Source organism: Anas platyrhynchos, chromosome 21 (assembly GCF_047663525.1).
Source record: "Anas platyrhynchos isolate ZD024472 breed Pekin duck chromosome 21, IASCAAS_PekinDuck_T2T, whole genome shotgun sequence".
NCBI classification, from domain to species: domain Eukaryota; kingdom Metazoa; phylum Chordata; class Aves; order Anseriformes; family Anatidae; genus Anas; species Anas platyrhynchos.
Genome location: NC_092607.1, coordinates 3,070,794 through 3,088,420, shown reverse-complemented (window position 1 = coordinate 3,088,420; position 17,627 = coordinate 3,070,794). Strand labels below are relative to the sequence as shown.

General features: G+C 55.1%; 1 protein-coding gene across 2 annotated transcripts in view; it reads right to left on the bottom strand.

The window, feature by feature from the left end:
* The window catches only part of B4GALT5 (beta-1,4-galactosyltransferase 5), a 32,499-nt gene extending 15,899 nt beyond the window's left edge, over positions 1-16,600 (bottom strand). The window contains exon 1 of one of the 2 annotated variants that reach the window (XM_038166206.2): positions 16,299-16,600. In XM_038166206.2, coding sequence (XP_038022134.1) covers positions 16,299-16,425 — 127 coding nt within the window. In that variant the 5' untranslated portion in view covers positions 16,426-16,600. The remainder of the gene's footprint in view (positions 1-16,298) is intronic. The other variant, XM_038166205.2, reaches the window with a different exon arrangement.
* Positions 16,601-17,627: the final 1,027 nt, after the last annotated feature.

Here is a 17,627-nt window from a genome sequence, read left to right as displayed (position 1 = left end):
GTTACCCGAATAGTTCCTGAGTTCTTTATCGTGACTGGAGAGCACCGCTATCAGCACCCATCTCAGCAGTCCCACCGCTGCCTGGGGGTTGTGCAACTTCCTCCGAGCACCACTGCGCTGACTGCAGGACAGGCAGAGCAGGAGGAGCGCCCCAACCATGTGCAACAATTCGGAAGTCCAGGGGAAGCCTGAGCACCCCCAGCCCTGCAGCACCCACCTGGGTGAGCTCCATGTCCACCACTGAGCACCCAGCGCCTGGCTGGGTGCAGTGACGCACACAGGCCAGCACATAGAGCACAACAAGTGCTTGCCCGAGTTAAATATTACCCTTCCTAGTGAGACTGGGGCTCTCCTACTTTAATTGCAGCTCAGGAGATGCAATTGCACAGGACTGCATCTCCTGTTTGGTCGCCATCCCTGCCCCTTCACAGCCAGGCTGCCCTCCCCGCCAGGGTGAGCACAGCCGCTGCCAAGGAGCAGGAGAGCGAGGGCTGCCAGCAGATTTCTGGGCACGCAAAGCACAAAAGCACCGTGCTCGGCCTGCTCTCGTGGGCACTGCACAGTTAAGCGCACAATAAAAGGCCCTTCAGCAAGCAGAATTAAATGGTTGCTGCCCTCTTCAGCTGGCAGCACTCGCACACCACTGCTGACCCCGGACAGCAAACACAGACAGCTTGGCGTTTGTGCCTCGCCCCTTGGGAGACAAAGCGGTGGCAATTCCTGTGTCCCAGGCACCAGCTCTAAGCAGCAGGAATCCCACTGCTCATGTAGGATCAGTATGAGGAAACAGAGGAAGAGCTTCAGTGAGAAAACCAAAAGAAACCAAGCAAACCTGGGTGAGCCAGGGGAGGCAGAGCAGCAAGATGCAGCCCGGCGCTGCCTGAGGCAGGAGGCACACAGCCGCCTGCCACCAGCCCTCTCCTCCTTCGCTTCCTGGCCACGGGAATCCATGCAGCTGCAGGAGGGAGGAAATCCCTGGTCAGGACATCACACATATTGAGCAAGAAACCTTAAAACAGGCAGGAAGAAGGCTGTCTGTGGTACTTCTTCCCAGGAAATGCATTAAATTGAGAGTTTTAATCTATGCTGTTCTTCAGCCACCTAGCACATAGCCAGGTCACAAAGGCAGGCTAGGCTGGGTTTGGATTTAAGATTTCTGTATAACCACACACCACTTACACAGGTAAATTTTGAAATCACTCATTTGTTAATCTGCCAAATTAGGAGATTACCTACACCCACTGGGGATTATCCAGAGTGTCAAGATAAAAACAATTAAACAGAGCCACAGACTTAGCAACTCAGTCCACGCGGTATAATCGCCACTGAAGTTCTAGCATCTCGACTTCTGTGAACTAGAGGAGAATCTGACAGCTGTTTAGGATGTTCCAGAGGAACAGACCAAGACCTGATTTTCCAACTGTGTTTCACAAGCTCAGCACAGCTGAACAAAAAGGCTCATCACATGCCCTGCCTCACATTTGCTGCAAGGGGTTGTTCCAAGTATGGGGCCAAAACTTTGCTTCTGGTCACTGGCTTGCCTCTTCAGCCAGGTTGGACTACGTGAGTTACCACGCATGAAATCAAACTGCCTCCCAGCTGTCACACATAAACACAAGTGCAAGATGTGTGGTTGTAGCACCCAGCACTGCATTCATCCTACCTCCAGTTCTTCAAGACCCAGGGCACGCTTCACACTGACATTTATGGCTGAAGAATGGTCCAGCTCTTATTTAAGGCTTTTTTGCTTCCAAAAAAAAGCCTTGTGCAGGGGGAGCTTTGCTCCCTGCCTCGCTCACCCACGATGTCCACACCCCATGGGACCCATTCCTTGCTGCCCGCACACACGGAGCGTCCTGCTGCAGGTGCAGAGTGGGGCCAGGCGCTCATCCTGTACCACGCCATACCCTGCTCTGCTGCTGCTTTCCTCAGCACAGCGACATCCTGCCCAGAGAAGCCCCAGGCTCATTTCTGACATGACCATGGACGTTCTGGCTCCACACTGGGGCTGAAAAAGCCCAGACCCCACAGCAGCACCAACTGCAGTGCTGCACTCGGTGCCTGCTAGTGCAAACAGGGTTGTACAACTGCTCCAGCCTGGGAAGTACAAGAGGGACCTTGCAGTAAGCATGATTCTCACTGTGCAGACTGCAGCTAATGAGATCCACTTGCAGCAATATCCCAAGAGCATCCCCTTTGTGGCTTCTTCACTACCCAAGGCCAGATAAAAGGAGAACAGCAGTTTCAGCATATGAGGAAGGAGCACTCAGCCACACCCCCACACCATACATCAGCCCGGTGTGCCTGTCAGTCCTCCCAACTCCTAAAAAATTCCCTAGACTGAAACTCTGGAACCACATGGGCTTATTGCCATCCGAGATCTAAGAAGGCAACAGCTCAGAGCTCCCAGCCAAGAAGGCTCCTTCCACAGTTCAACACCACCAAGAGCTGCAGCAGCTTGTCCTCCGCAGTGACATTTCCGAGTTGTTCTTGTCTGCGACAATTAAAGACCACAGCACTAACAAAGCGAGTACAGCTGCTGCACTTCTGTGGGACAAAAAAAAGCTGTCAGAGAGAGGATGCAACCTTGAAGTTCCAGCATCCAGTCTACTACCCCCGTGGTTTTGTAAGAACACCAATGGCCTAAGACACTTATTAGCTTATCGTGAACAATGTAGCCTTGGAATACCTGACATGTTTGAAATTGTTTTCTTCCACCTGGCAAGCAAAATGCTAACGCAGCTGCTGTAAATAAATTAACCAATTCCATTACCAGAGAATGACCTCACTGCAGATCATTCATCCTGCTCTTGATTAACTTATTTAACACCTGATGTCACATCACAGCCTGTGGTGCCTTCCTGGGAGTCAGCAGCAAAGTAGGTAGCAGGGCAAAGAGAGCTGGTTTGGGGTGTCCCGAGCAGGAGGGAGCGAAGGACAACCTCCGTGCCCTTGCCCCGTGATAAGACGCCTGCCGGACGTGCCAGGGTAAGGAGACTGCTCATGGGCTGCCCCTGGATCTTGCCCAAAGCACCGTGCTGGCTGCTGCCTCCCCTCCTGGGAGCAGACAGAGCACGCCAGCAGCAATGCTGCCTGGCCACGCTGGCAGCGTCCTGAGGAACCCCCAGACCTTATCGCAGTAAGGGTGGGAGTAGAGCGCCCTGGCTTCAGAATCCAGCTCAGTACCACCCTTCACCATAGACACCGGGCTCCCTGGGTTGTGAGTAACGCTCTGTAATTAAGTTACGCATTAATCCCAGATAAGCAGCAGCGAGGCTGTGCAATGAGTAAGCTCGGCGAGGGATAAGAGGGCCCGGTTCAGGATCTAGCAAGGAGGCAATGGGAACATCAACCACCTGCAAAATCCCAGCCTGCAGGTGCCTGGCTCCCAACCTACCAGGGTTGCTGTTTTATACCAACAGGAAACAAATCCAGCCCAGGGCGCAGGCTGCACGTCAGCTCCGGGCAGCCCGGCGATGCTGCCCTGCCCCATGGCCACTCCTCATTGCCTGGTGGCTGCTAAATTAGCAGGGACTATCCTCAATTGGCAAGGACTAGCAGGTTACAGCTCCGCACATCACCCCTGCCCCACAGCCCTGGGGAAATACAAGCAGCTGAAGGTGCACACTGGGGGTAGCACAAACTCCCTCTTGCCCCACAGACACTTCTTTAAGATGTTGTACATGGCAGCAGGCATTTCTGCGAGTGACTTGTCTGTTTACCCAGGGATCTGAACGCTCGTTAGCTGATATGAGAAACAGAGCAGCAACAACAACAAAAAAATTAGTTCCAGACTGACTGCGCCCAAAACGCAAGCTTGGCAAACAAGTCGGGAGTCAGATGCTTCCCTGGAAAAGATAAACACACCAGGGAGGGCAGACGGTGCTCGGAGGGGCGAGCAGCCCTCCCGCGCAGGCACAGCCCCTGTGGCCGGCTGCACACCCTGCTTCATCATCCTATTGCACAAGCAGCTCTGGATACGGAAAAGGCACTTGGCAGACAAGCAGGGAAATTAATTTATAACAGGTGGGCACATCCCGGTTCAATGCCCGGAGCAGATTATAACCAAGGCAGCTGCAAGAAGCTTCTCTGGGCAGCAGGCACGAGGGCTGGCAGCACCGGTGTGGGCTCCGTGCTCTGCCCCCAGGGCACGGGGGTCACCCCTCGGGGGGGCTGGGGCCTCCTTCAAAGCCAAACCCTGTGAGCTGTCGGGGTGCTGAGCAGAGACAGGGAGAGATCCTGCAGCCCCTGGGGACTTGGGGTCAGAAATGGCAGCATGCGGTGTGTGGCCCTGCTCGCATCCCACTCACACTCCTCCTCGGCACTGCCAGCAGCGGTGTGTGCTGCAGTCAAAGGCTTCAGCTCGCAGCACAGCACAGGAAGGTAACCTGGGGTATCCTGCCCACAGTGCTGCAGTACCCCTCCTTCCTGGCCAAGGCAGCAGCCCTTCCCTCCATGGCAGATAACAAGATTTTAGATTACACTGATTTATCCACTCAACTTATCCGATTTGCCCAGGTCAGGTTCGCTCCTCCAACGTATTACAGCTAAACACAATCATCCTCCTCTCATCCCTTCCTCTACAGACAAGCCCTTGCCAGCACTTCGCAAACACAGCCCTACAAATGCCACGTTTCCCCTTCATCATCATCATCCTCCTCCTCCTGCAATTTGCTTGTTTTTTTTTTTTCAACCTGCTCCCAAGCCAGGTGGGGACGCAGTGCCCCCACTGCCCACTGAAGGCCACGAGCACCCAGGGAGCCCCAACGCCTCCAGGAGCCCTCTATGCCCTCAGCAGCACCCTGGGGACACGAGGACACCCAGTGCCACAGCTCCCAGTGTGCGGCAGGAGGTAGCAGCTGGGGGTTTGGTGTCAGCACCACTTGAGGAGGACGTGCCTCACTATCAGCTTGCTCTAGCCCAACAGTGAACAAGCCCATTACCGCATCAACTCACATTTTGGCTTTTTTTAACCAGGTGACAGCAGAGCAGCTGAAGCACAGCGCAGGGCAGCCTCCCCCGCACATCGTGCGCTCCCTCTGCAGCCCTGCTGAGCTCGGTGCTGTGAAGGAGCCACCCTGGGGTTGCCCAACGGGGCCAGGTGTCAACAGATACCCCATGCTGGAGGTTAAAAACCATTTGACACAACACAAGAAACTGGAAAGCAGGTGCTGACAGGCTGACTTGATAGCCACAAGCCTGCTGAGCGCTTGAAACACGAAAGGGTGCCTGACCTGCACTTGCCCAGAGTAACAGACACAAGTTAGGGCAGGAGGATATGCAACAGGCTGCAGGAAAAGCGGGGAGTGCAGGCACCTGCTTCCACGTTGTAATTGCGCAGGTCGGTTCACCTCAAAGCAGAATGGAGCATTATCTCCTTCCTCCAGCCCAGCTATTGGTTTACCTCCACACTGGCCCTTTTTCCACCTCGCAGGCTGTGCCGACAGCCACACGCACAGAGCTGGGGAGCGGGGCACCCACAGCTGCTCCCTTCTGCACAGCAGCAGTGAGGGGAAAAGAGGTTACCAGAATAGCTTTTTAAAAAAAAATAAATAAATAAGATGGAAGGTGGTCTAAATAGCTGGTGCATCCTAAATAACTTGTTCAACTAAGCTGGGACAGCTCTCACCATGGTGAAGGGAGTGCTCGCAGCACACCGATGGCACACACAGGCACAGGGAAGCACTGACATGCCTCTGGTGACAACAGCAGAGAGTTAACCCTGCAGAAAGGGACACGTGCACCCTCCCCTGCTGCTTCAGAAAGACCCTAGCAAGTGTAAGAGCTCTCAGTCAAGGATGAAAATCGCTTTAAACATGCCTCTATACCTGTTTATAGCAATCTTTCTGCCCTCCTAAGTGTGCACAGGAATAAACGCTGCATGACAGGATGGGTGCTAGCCTCACGTCCAACACGGCACCTCCGCGGGGCAGCAGGACAGGGGGAGACAGCTCTGGTGGCAAGCACAGACCCTTGTGGGCTCCAACGCTCTCAGCCAGTGGTGTCTGCAGCTGATAGCACGTGGGTTTGGTGAGGCTTCCTGTGAAAGCCCTGGAGAATCTCATCTGCTGCAGATGTGGAAAGCTCACAAATATCAGCTGCTGGTGTAGAAGGTAGAAGCCTGACTGCTAGCAGCCAGGGAGTCTTCCATACCTGCAGGCACACAACTTTGTGTATGGGGAAACAGTTTCAGTGAGAGAAGGAAGACTTTGAGGGAGAAAGTTCTCCAGGATGCTGAATTACAGCATCACCGACGTGCCCCGGCAGCCCCATCACTGTGAACTCTTCCTGTCTGGTCTCGTGTTTGACCAGCACAGCTCTTGATGCGTGCCTGCAGGGCCACCAAGAGCCCCTCTGCCCGACCCAAACCCGAGTGATGTTCTTGCTCAAGAGCTGGGCTCCAGAGTGGCACGTTCAAGGGCTTTGATCCATTTCAAATAAGGCAATGAGCTTAGCCCTTGATTAAATACGTAGCATAATCCACCTAAATCTTGTTAGCCGAGAAGCCAGTGGCTTGTCTCTCCAGTGGCGGGCGGCATTTCGCTCCACTGCTGGGCGAGCACAGAGCACAGGAGCGGCAGAGGCACGGCACCCGTCCCTGCTGCTCCAGCACCTCCGCATGGATTCGAGGCTCAGAAATTCACAGGCTCCTTTTGCAAAGCTTCCCCCTGTAATGGAGTCTGTACCAGCCCTGCTGGGAGCACCTCCCAGCTCACTGGGAGCACCTCACAGCTCACAGCCAGCAAAGTCCCGAAACCCCAGCACTGCCTGTCAGGAGAAGTCATCGACCCTGACCACAGCCACCGCAGGGCAAAAATGTCATGCTAGGATGTGGGTTAGGGGAGCTCTGCTCCCACGAATACAGCACATTTATTTGAGCCTTCAGAAGACCAACACTGTGAGAAGAGGTACTGCTGCTGTTTCTCTCCGTGGTCCCACACAGGGACGTGGGACACATGAGGCATGCAGCGGGGAAGAGGCTGCACCGGGGCCAAACCCTGCAAATCCCCACTGCCAGCTGCATGAGTGGCTCCTGAGCCCCCTGCAGCAGCCAGCAGGCTCCAGTGGCCACCGTCAGGCTGCTGGTTAATTCACCCCTGCTAGAGCATCGTGGGGCTGCTGTCATCTCTGTTACCTTAAAAAGCCCAGGCACGGGTCTTGGGGGAATGCGAGGAGGAGAAGAAAATAGGTTTCAGAATTTGTGAAGAAGGGGGGAAAAAACACAAAAAAAGAAAACCGGTTTTAGGCACAATCCCAAAGCATGTTCTCAAGCAAGCTGGAAAAAAAAAAACTTCCCAGGATTTCTAAAACAGAAAATGCAGCAAATCTAGGAGATATTTCCTTTAATCAAATACTACAAAGGAAGGCTCAGCGGAAAAAATCTGCTCCCAGGTGCACAGGGCTCGCCAGTTACCAGCTGGTGCAACAGAAATCATCCTTTTGGCATCTGTATCCTCAACCAAAGTCAGGAAAGAGAAAGGGCTGCCCGCAGAGTAACCGTGCATGATAAATGACAGCAGTTGAGCATTGCAGGGGCATTTCACTGCTTCAGAGGCTGCTGCTATAACAATCTTCTCTGACTCAGCAGCTGAAAGGGACACTGGGAAGGAAGCACCATAAAAAAAAAAAGTCATGCATTATTAATATGGATGTTGGCAGCAAGACATGAGTTGGAAAAACACTGAGGGGAAAAAATATGACTGCAGAATAAGAGACAGAGCTGCGTGTGTCGGAGCACTTCACACTAACCTAAAAGTGGGCTGAGGTCGGGCCAGTGGCTGCTGCTACCTACACGTGCTGCTGGTGCAGGGGGGCACCCCCCGCTCATCCCCCCAGCTCTATCACAATGTGCATTTATGGAGAGGAACCTGATGGGAATGATCTGCCCCCGAGATTAGTTGCTGCAGTCCCAGCTGGAGTACAGCAAACAGGGCAAGTCTCGGGCATGGCCCACACTAGCCGACGCTTTGGTTTAGGGTTTTCCTGCCCTGGCATGCAGCCATTTAGCCATCGTATCTCCCTGTGGGCTGTGCATCAATCAGCTGCCCACCAGCACCCCATGTTGCATTGCACAGCTCATGCCCGGCGCTGCCCCAGTGCCACCAAGGGCACGGAGCGCAGGGGTGGTACTGAAATGCTCCCCTGCTCCCACTGGGTAGGCAAGGAAAAGCCATCAGTGGGAGCTCACCTACCTGCTGCACTGCAGTCTTTCATTTCCTGTTTTATTCTGCACGCTTCATGGATTTATTTATTTCATTATTATTATATAACCTGGATAGGTTGGAGAGCTGGGCGATCGCCAACCGCATGAAGTTCAATAAGAGCAAGTGCCGGGTCCTGCACCTGGGACGGGGAAACCCTGGCTGCACGTACAGACTGGGCGATGAGACGCTGGAGAGCAGCCTAGAAGAGAGGGATCTGGGGGTCGTGGTAGACAGCAAGTTGAATATGAGCCAGCAGTGTGCCCTGGAGGGCCAACCGTGTCCTGGGGTGCATCAAGCACGGCATCGCTAGTAGGTCGAGGGAGGTGATTGTCCCGCTCTACTCTGCGCTGGTGCGGCCTCACCTTGAGTACTGTGTGCAGTTCTGGGCACCACAGTATAAAAAGGACATGAAACTGTTGGAGAGTGTCCAGAGGAGGGCTACGAAGATGGTGAAAGGCCTGGAGGGGAAGACGTACGAGGAACGGCTGAGGGCACTGGGCCTGTTCAGCCTGGAGAAGAGGAGGCTGAGGGGAGACCTCATCGCAGTCTACAACTTCCTCGTAAGGGGGTGTCGAGAGGCAGGAGACCTTTTCTCCATTAACGCTAGCGACAGGACCCGCGGGAACGGGGTTAAGCTGAAGCAGGGGAAGTTTAGGCTTGACATCAGGAGGAAGTTCTTCACAGAGAGAGTGGTTGCACACTGGAACAGGCTCCCCAGGGAAGTGGTCACTGCACCGAGCCTGACTGAATTTAAGAAGAGATTGGACTGTACACTTAGTCACATGGTCTGAACTTTTGGGTAGACCTGTGCGGTGTCAAGAGTTGGACTTGATGATCCTTAAGGGTCCCTTCCAACTCAGGATATTCTATGATTCTATGATTTTTTTTTAAAGAAGCCAGAGGTACCTTGCCAACATTTAGCATCCGTGCAGCTGTCTTCATCACTTCCCATCCAAAATCCTCGTGTAAAAGTCTCAACTGCTGGGAGGAGGCACTGTACAGTAGCAGTGTGTGCTCTCCCAGCTCAGATGTCCCAGCACAGCCCTCTGCGAGCCACCTGCCCTATTTGCAGCCAACCACTCCTTACCAGGAGGGCTCAAGCCCAGGCCCTTGTGCAGCTGCAGTACTATTTACGCGCCTTGGAAAACCGGAGCGCCGCGTCAGGTGTGGCACAGCATTGACTTCTTACAAAACACCCACAGTCACTACAAAACACAACCAGACTCCCCAGCCCGCCTGCTGCAGCTCACTCTTTCACTATAGGTTTACACAAAACCAGAAAGCCCTAGAAAATTCCTTCTGTGAGCGAACACAGGGCAGTGTTTCTCTCCCTGCCGCGCCACGCACCGTGCCTGCGCCCACAAGGCTGCTTGCTGGCCAGGCCGCAGCTACATGTGCTGTCCTTGCGCTGCCCCTGGGACCAGGCCAGGCAGCAGATTAGGATGGCTGGAGGGAGACATTCTCCTGCCGGGCACTTACATCACCCTCCAGATTTTTGGTCTACCTTTCCTTTCAAAATAATAGCGGCTCTGAAGCGATACTAAGAGCCCTAGCATTTTCAGAAGTGCTAAGATTTAACAACCGTGATTTAACATTCTCCATAAAACACATCTGCAAACAGAGCTCAAAGAATTTTTTATTATTTTTTTTAAGAACAGGTGCAAAAAAGCCTTAAAATATAATACTAAGCACACTAATGCACTGATGCTCGCCATGCTGCCAGAGAAAAACAGAACAACCCAAAGGCAAACAAGGAGGAAAAGCTAGCATGGAAATAAACTTCACTAAAATAACCCAGCAAAGGTTTTGTCAAAGTAAACATGTTTTATGGTAACAGTGCTGCTTTAAAAACAAAGCTGGTGAGGGGAAGATTTCCTCACTCTACAGAATTTTCCTTCTGGACTCCTGGCACTGCCATAGCAGGGGCTCTGCGGACCTGCTCCCCCCAGCCTTAGGTCGTGGCATCCACCCCTGCAAGGCTGCCCAGAAATTTCACTGTAATTAATCACGTAAAGACTCCACGCATTAAAATGAGCCAAGACCGAGAGCATTCAACCAGGGGCAAGTGGGACACTCGCAGCTCCCCGCGCTCCTCGGCTCCAGTCCCTGCAGCTGTCCCCGGGGGTTCGCCACCCCCTGACGGAGCAGAGGCTGCCTGAATTAATGCAGTTAATGATCCCAGCCAGGGAGGACGCAAACCATCACAAACCATGGGCTCAGAGAACAAAGCAGCAGGGCCGCAACCCTCATTGCCACCAGCAGCCCTGAGGAGGCCAGCGGCCTGCTGAAGGCATGGTCATCCACGGTTTCCCGAGTCTTAAAAGATCAGGTATCCTGGAGACCTGGGCTGGCAACACTGATGTTTTTGCTGTAAGGTTTGGTCTGTTGCCAATCGCTGAAGTTTTGATGCAATTAATTTGCAGGAATGAACCTGGAAGGCTTTGTGGCTTTCACGAGTCATGCTCACAGAGACAGGTCGCTGAAACGTGAACTACTCGCATGCTCCCTGCGCTTGCAACACCGAGTGAGCCACCAACAAAATAACCCAAACCAGAAGTGCCTGACAGACGACATGGCCCACTGTCATGAGTGCTTAACAGCAAAGAAAAGCTGGTAATTCACCTGCCCCCTGAGAAACCCTGCAATTCCCAGCCTTGACCTGTGAGCCCTGAGCTGTGGTGCTGAGGTTGCAGCAGCTTCCTGGTCACACATGCGGTTCAGAAAGCTCTGTCCTGGACATGACAGAGGCAGGGGCTATTTCCCTACACTGCTGCCAGCTTCCTTCACACTGAAGGCAGGAAACACAGAGTTCAAGCCCTGGTATCAAGCAGCATTTATCACTCCCCTCAGTCATTGTTGAGTCTGATGCCTGCAAAAAGCTCAGAGAAACACCCCAAGAAATGCCTCGTTATTTCTTTGGGCTGTACAATGCTGCTGCACAGACCTTTTAGGGTTGGGAAAGGAGGTAAACGAAGGCAGCACTGCCAGTAAGTTTGCGGTAAGCCACCACAAGGCAGAAGGAAGGCCTAGCAGGTGACAGACGGAACTGCCACAGCACAAACCTCACCGCCTGCAAAGCTGCGCCCTGTCCTCACCTGAGCGGAGCCCATTCCCACAGCTGCCACCACACCAAGCCCCAACCTCCGGCACCCACAGGGCCCTGCCTCCTGGCTGGAGCTGCGGGAAAAACCCAAGAGTGAAGAGAAACAAAACCTCTCCTGCCTCTTTCTCCACCGGCCATCGGGCCTGACCACAACTCCTTCTGCTGGCATCCCCATGAAAAATGCATAGCGGGCGAAACAAGCAGCTCTCCATCCCTATGTCACCTCTTGGCGTCACCGCCACAGATGTCTCAGCCCCGGGCAGTGCTGTCCCTACAGAGCCACCTGCCCAGCACTGGGAACCCACCTGCTGTCACTTCTCCCTGCCGAGGGCAACTCCATGGTTTGGAGAAGAAGGTGGTATCAAAATATTTCACCATGTCCACACCTGGAGCTACCCCGTATTGCAGCTTGCCAGGAGGATGCACTGAACAGCCGATTTGGATCGGTCACACACGGCAGCGTGGTATTTCTATGAGGGATCAAAGCGGTAGGTTAGACGCACAAAAACGCCATGCCTTTGGTCTCCATAGCATTGCCCGGCTGGCCACTGAAACGCGGCGTGAAGGAATGGTGTTTCAAAGCATTTTGACCGATCATAAATCAAGCCCTTGCATCACAGATTTAATCCAGGCCTAATGCTGCTGACTTGTGCACTCTACAACAGGTCTGAAGCAATTTCTGATAAGTTTTGAGGAAGTAAAGCTTGAGTGAATTACAGCTCTCTCACACAGGTAATGATCTTTCACCCAATAATTTAAATTCTCTCTGTTATTTTCCCACATCAGATTCAGACAAGAAAGACTCCTGTACAGACCTAAAAAATATAGAAAAAAATAGGCTCCAACATCTAGAGAAATAAAAAACAAAAACAGAAGCAGGCACCTGAGCACCAGGGGAGGCCTTGAACCTTCCTCCTTCCAGGAACCTGATAACAACCCACAGAGAGGACCAAGGGCACAGTTTGACAAGTTTCTGCTGGTGAAGCGAGAGTTATCAAGGTCCAACTGAGGCACGCAGCACAAGCAACTTGTAAAAGTATTACTACTTCCAGCTGCAAGATGGAATTTCCCTGGTTTCCTGGTCCCTGTTACAAAAGCGTGAAGCCAACAAGAAAAGACACCTCCAGGAAAGCCACATGAACCCCCACGATGTGCAAAGGCGTGACGCCCAGGGATTCTTACAACAGCCCCTTGAAGCACCTGCAGCCCTCTTGTTCAATTCAAGAGGCAATCAACCAGCAGCAGTTTCTGGAGGTGCAATGCCTGCAAGGCAGCTCGCTCAGCCCATGGCCTCCAGGTCCTGCCTGGGCACGGGGCAGTTTTCTGGGCAGGCTGATCCCTGTGGCACCTCTGGGGGTGGCTGCGGGCCCCCAGCACCTCTGGGTGATAAAAGCCTCAATGTGAGCAAGGAGACTGAACAGGCTTTCAGTTCTGTCTCATAAAAACAACAAACCAAGTGGCCTGTTGGACTCCAAGCCCCGTAGAGCATGGTCACAGCTCAGCAGACCCCCACATCAGATGGACCAGAGACAGCAGCACCAGGAGCCTGCTCCAGCCCTCATGAGCACAGCTCAGCACCTGCTTGTGCGGAGCTCAGGGGCAATGGGACACAGGCACAGGTGTACCAGCAGCTCCTCAGCCGCTGCATCTTTAATGGCCCCGCCAGGCTCTCGCCACACAGCTCGGCGCAGAGCAGAACAATCGGCCGCCTCACGGAGCGCACAATGGCAGCGATGAGACAGACCCACATAATAACTCCATCCGCACCAGGAACAAAAGCCAGCAGATGCTGGGGAACAGCATGGAGTAAAAGGGAACCCTGCTGCATCCACACGAGCGGCTCAGCGCCTGATGATCTGCTCTCCGAAGTGGATTTACAAGCCCAGGCCCGAGGACATGGGTTGTTATGGTGCAGTTCGGAGGAGGTCACGCATTTCAGTTGAGTGCCGCAAAGGAAGAGATGCTGGCTGATTGTCAGATTGCTCTGTAAGAACTTGAGGCTGCAAGAAGATATCAGTTTTGTAGGTGAAATGTTGTTTAAGAACATAAGCAGGGGGTTACCCCAAGGACAACACAAACAGACGTACCAAAGGCCCTGGGCTCATGGAAGGTGCCAGGCATGGCTGCTGCCCACACAGGCTGAACTCTCCCACCTGCATCCTTGCTGGCACTAAACATGAAATTCTTCCTCACGTTTCCATCACGAGCAGCACAGTCCGAGCAGATGGAGGGCAGGCCACTGTCACCTGGCCTGGAGCACAGGACAGCACTGCGTGGGGCTTGATGAGGGGAGGTGACCCTGAGCAGTCCCCAGCACCTGGGCCAGGCTCTGGTCTCCCTGCGGGCACCAGGAGCCATTTTCTTGCCTTCCCAACCCATCAAGGGAGCTGTAAAGTGCGCCACGCCAATATGCTGAGACAGCACCCAGAAGTGCAACTGTCCCAGTTTCCTCCTGGCAGTGGGATACAACTGCTCGAACACAACAAGCCTCAGCAGCTCCAAAGCATTTTCCCTCAAATTGGCACCCGCTCCCCACCCAGGGCCTGCACCAGGCACTGGGGACAGGGCACAGGGGTGCCCCACACAGCACGTGTGGCCACTGGTCCTCAGGGTGGCCCCCAGCCACCTTGGGCAGGTTGCCTTCACCAGCCAAATGGACGCGGGTCACCCTCTGCAGGCCAAGGTTTGCTGTAGCAGTGCATTTTCATCACTGTTAGACATCAAACAGATTAAAGCCTCTTAACGCTGGTTCAAAGTCACACACACAGCTTCCTAAACTTCAGGTCCAGTTCATTTGGATTTTTTTCTTTGAATTGAGACATGACCAAGGAATAGGATTAATCACTCCTCCACTTGTGTTTTAGTCAAGAGCCACAAGTTGCTCTTCAGTCTCTTCGCCAGCAAGCCCTGCAAAAGGATGGTTTTCGGGCTGAGGCCTCACACCGTGTCGAGCACTTCCCGTTTGCACACCGTTTGCTCAGTTTAGTGAGGGCTGCAGCATTGCTCACATCCTACCAGGAAAACTCGCTTTTCTTCCAACTTTCTCCTTACCTCTTTGCCCTAAATACAAACCGCTTCCAAGTGCCAGGATGATGAGCCCAGCCGCCATGGGAATACTGGGCTGGGTTTTCACGATGGAACATTTTTGGCTGAAAGTGGTGGAAAAGGAAAAAAAAAAAAAAAACAGGAACCAGATCTTCTGTCACCTGATGGGGAGATGAGTCAGAACATCGCTAACATCCACAGGCATGTGGGGACAGGGACCATCTTCACGTCTTTGCTTCCTCTTCCAGCACCTCAGAGAGGAGAGCAGGGGCTGGGACGTGGATGTGCTACCTGCAGTCCATGTGGGTAAAACGCCTGGGCAACAAGCTGCTTTTACACGGGGATTTGCATTTTGCAGCACCTCCGGTTCCTGCGTGACTGTTGGCCACCCACAGCAGTGCAAAGCAAATGAGACAACGTAGCACAACCCTAGAGGAAGAGCAAAACTATCCCTGCAAGAGAAGTTTCCCGCTGATGCCATACAGCAACTCCCCCTTTGAAACCCGGCCACAGCCCCTGCAGCAGGCCAGGAGCACACCACAGAGCTGCTCCTCGTCCCGGCCCAAAGCTGTGCCCCCAGCAGCAGCCACGCTCTGCCGGGGGCCCAGCATCTGAGCAGTGCCATTTCCCCAGAAGGAAACCAGTCGTTTATTTCCAAAGCAGCTCACCCCTGCACCGCAGCTCTCTGAAGGGACATTCCCCACACCTGCCCTGCACAGGGCCATGGGACGCATCTGACAAAGCCGCTGCCAGCAGAGCTGGTACAAAACTGTCCTCAAACGGATGCTGGGGAGCTCTTGGCTACCCCAAGGCGAACATGCAGGACAGCGGCCAGGGACTCAGCAGTCAGCCCGTGGGGACAGTAAAGCCCTGGGCCACCCCGCCAGGTAGGGCACGGGCACCTAGAACCTCACACGGGCTGTCCGCAGGACTCGTGCCCCCATGTGCAGGGCTTTGGGCACCGGCATCACTCTGCTTTGCCCCGTACAAGGCTCCCAAAGCCCAGAGGCAGCAATGGGATGGGATCTGTAAACAAAAACCTGCAGAAGTCACTTCAAGGAGCACACTTGGGTCTCCCTGGGATGTCTGAGCTTGGGACAGCACGAGCGATACCAATGACATTTCAAGGAGAAACTATCACTGGCGAGATTTTCAGTTTTATTGAAAAACCAAAACCACAATCCTTTCCAAAGAATGGGTACTATAGCTAGATTGAAGGCCAAGCTGCCTGTGAGCCTTGGCTTCTTACAGAAACACGACACACAGCACGAAGACAACAGTTGCTTTGCAAGCCACAAGCCTTCCTGCCGCTATGGGAGATGGGCACCCAGTCCCACGAGCACCGGGTGCCCTAGGTGCTGGCCATTCGGGCACACGGCCACCCTTGAAGCACGCCGTAAGGACAACCACCACCAAGCACGCCCCCCTTCTAAAACACGCACTTCTCATCTTTCTACTTTACCAACAAACAAAAAAAAAAAAAAAAAAAAAGAGAGAGAGAGAAAAAGGAGTAGGATTTCCGCCAGGGAGAGTTCAGACCACAAACAGCCAACACTCCACTTCTTCGAAAACAAACTCGGTGCTTCGCGGGCCCGCGGGGAGGTACGGCTCGGTTATAGCACGGCACGGCTCGGTACGGCTCGGTACGGCTCAGCACCCACAGGCGGCCCCACGACCAACAGCAAAACCCCACTCCCATGCACACCCCCAGGGGGCCACCCCCCTGATCCCCCCCACCCCAAACCCGCGCTTTTTTTTTTTTTTTTTACCCCCCCCCCCTTTTTCCCCCACTACCCCCGCCCCACCTCCAGCACCCCGCGCAGCGGCCGGGCAGCACCGCGCCCTCCCGCACCCCTCTCCGTCCCCCCGGCGATGCTGCGGCCGCCCCCCCCCCGCCCCATTACTCAGCGTTTCCCCTCGGAGCGGCGCCGCGGCCCGCCGCTTACCGATGCCCGGCGCCACATAGACGAAGTAGAGGAAGGAGGAGGAGAGCGAGAAGAGGAAGAGCGCGGCCAGCAGCGAGCGCCGAGGCAGCAGCCGCCAGGCGCCGCGGGGGCCGCGGGGCCACCGCATGGCCGACGTTGCCGCAGCCCTGCCGCACCGCCACCGCTACCGGCACCGGCACCGGCACCGGCACCGGCACCGGCACCGCCCCGGGCCCGCTCGCATGCGCCGAGGCCCGGCGGGAGCGTGCAACCGGGGCCGCTCCGAGCCGCCGCCGCCGCCGCCGCGTGAATGAGCCGGGGCGGGGCGGGCCGGCCCCGGCTGCTCGCTCCCGCCCCCGCCGGGCAGAGCCGGGCTCCTCCCGCGGCCACGGGGGGCGTGGGGAAGGGATGGGAGGGGGTGGGTGGAGAGGCGGGGGTGTGGGGTTAGGGGGTGGCGGGGGACGCGGTGATGGCCCCGGGATGCGCGGTGATGGCACCCGGATATCGAAAGTGGCCTTGGAGCAGCCGGTGATGGCCCCAGGACACCCGGGTACGGTCGTGGAGCAGCCGGTGGTGGCCCCAAGGGACCCAGGCATGATCCTGTGGCACCCGGTGCTGGGCCCAGGGCACACAGGCATGGTGCAATTGGTGGTGGCCCTAGGACACCTGGTGATGGCACTGAGACACCCAGGTATGGTCCTGGGGCACCCGATGATGGTCCTGACACACCAGAGGTGGCCTTGGGACACTCAGTGATGGCCTTAGGACACTTGGGTATGGTCCTGGGATACCCGATGATGGCCCCAGGACACCAGAGGTGGCCTTAGTACATCTGGTGATGGTCCTGGGGCACCCGATGATGGCCCAAGGACACCCTGGTATGGGCCTGGGGCATCCATTGATGTCCCCAGGGCACCAGAGGTGGTCTTGGAACACCCAGCGGTGGCTCCAGGACACCCAGGTATAGTCTTGGGACACTACATGGTGGCCCCAGGACACCCCATGGTGGCCCCAGGACACCCAGGCATGGTACTGGGATGCTCAGTGGTGGCTTCAGGACACCAGAGGTGGCCTTGGAACACCTGGGCATGGTCCCAGGCCATCCACCACTGGCCTAGGACACCCAGAACTGGCCCTACAATACCCAGCAATGAAACCTAAGGCATCCAGCAGCGGGCAAGCAAGGGCTGAACCCCTCAGCCCGCCACACACAGGGCTGTGTTTGCCACCACCCCAGGTGCCACGCACGCACCACTGCAGGATGTGGAGCATCCAGAGCCTGCAGGCCGGGCAGGTGATGGGCACAGATGGGCAGAAGAGAGGGGGCAAAGTTGGCATGGTCAGCACAGC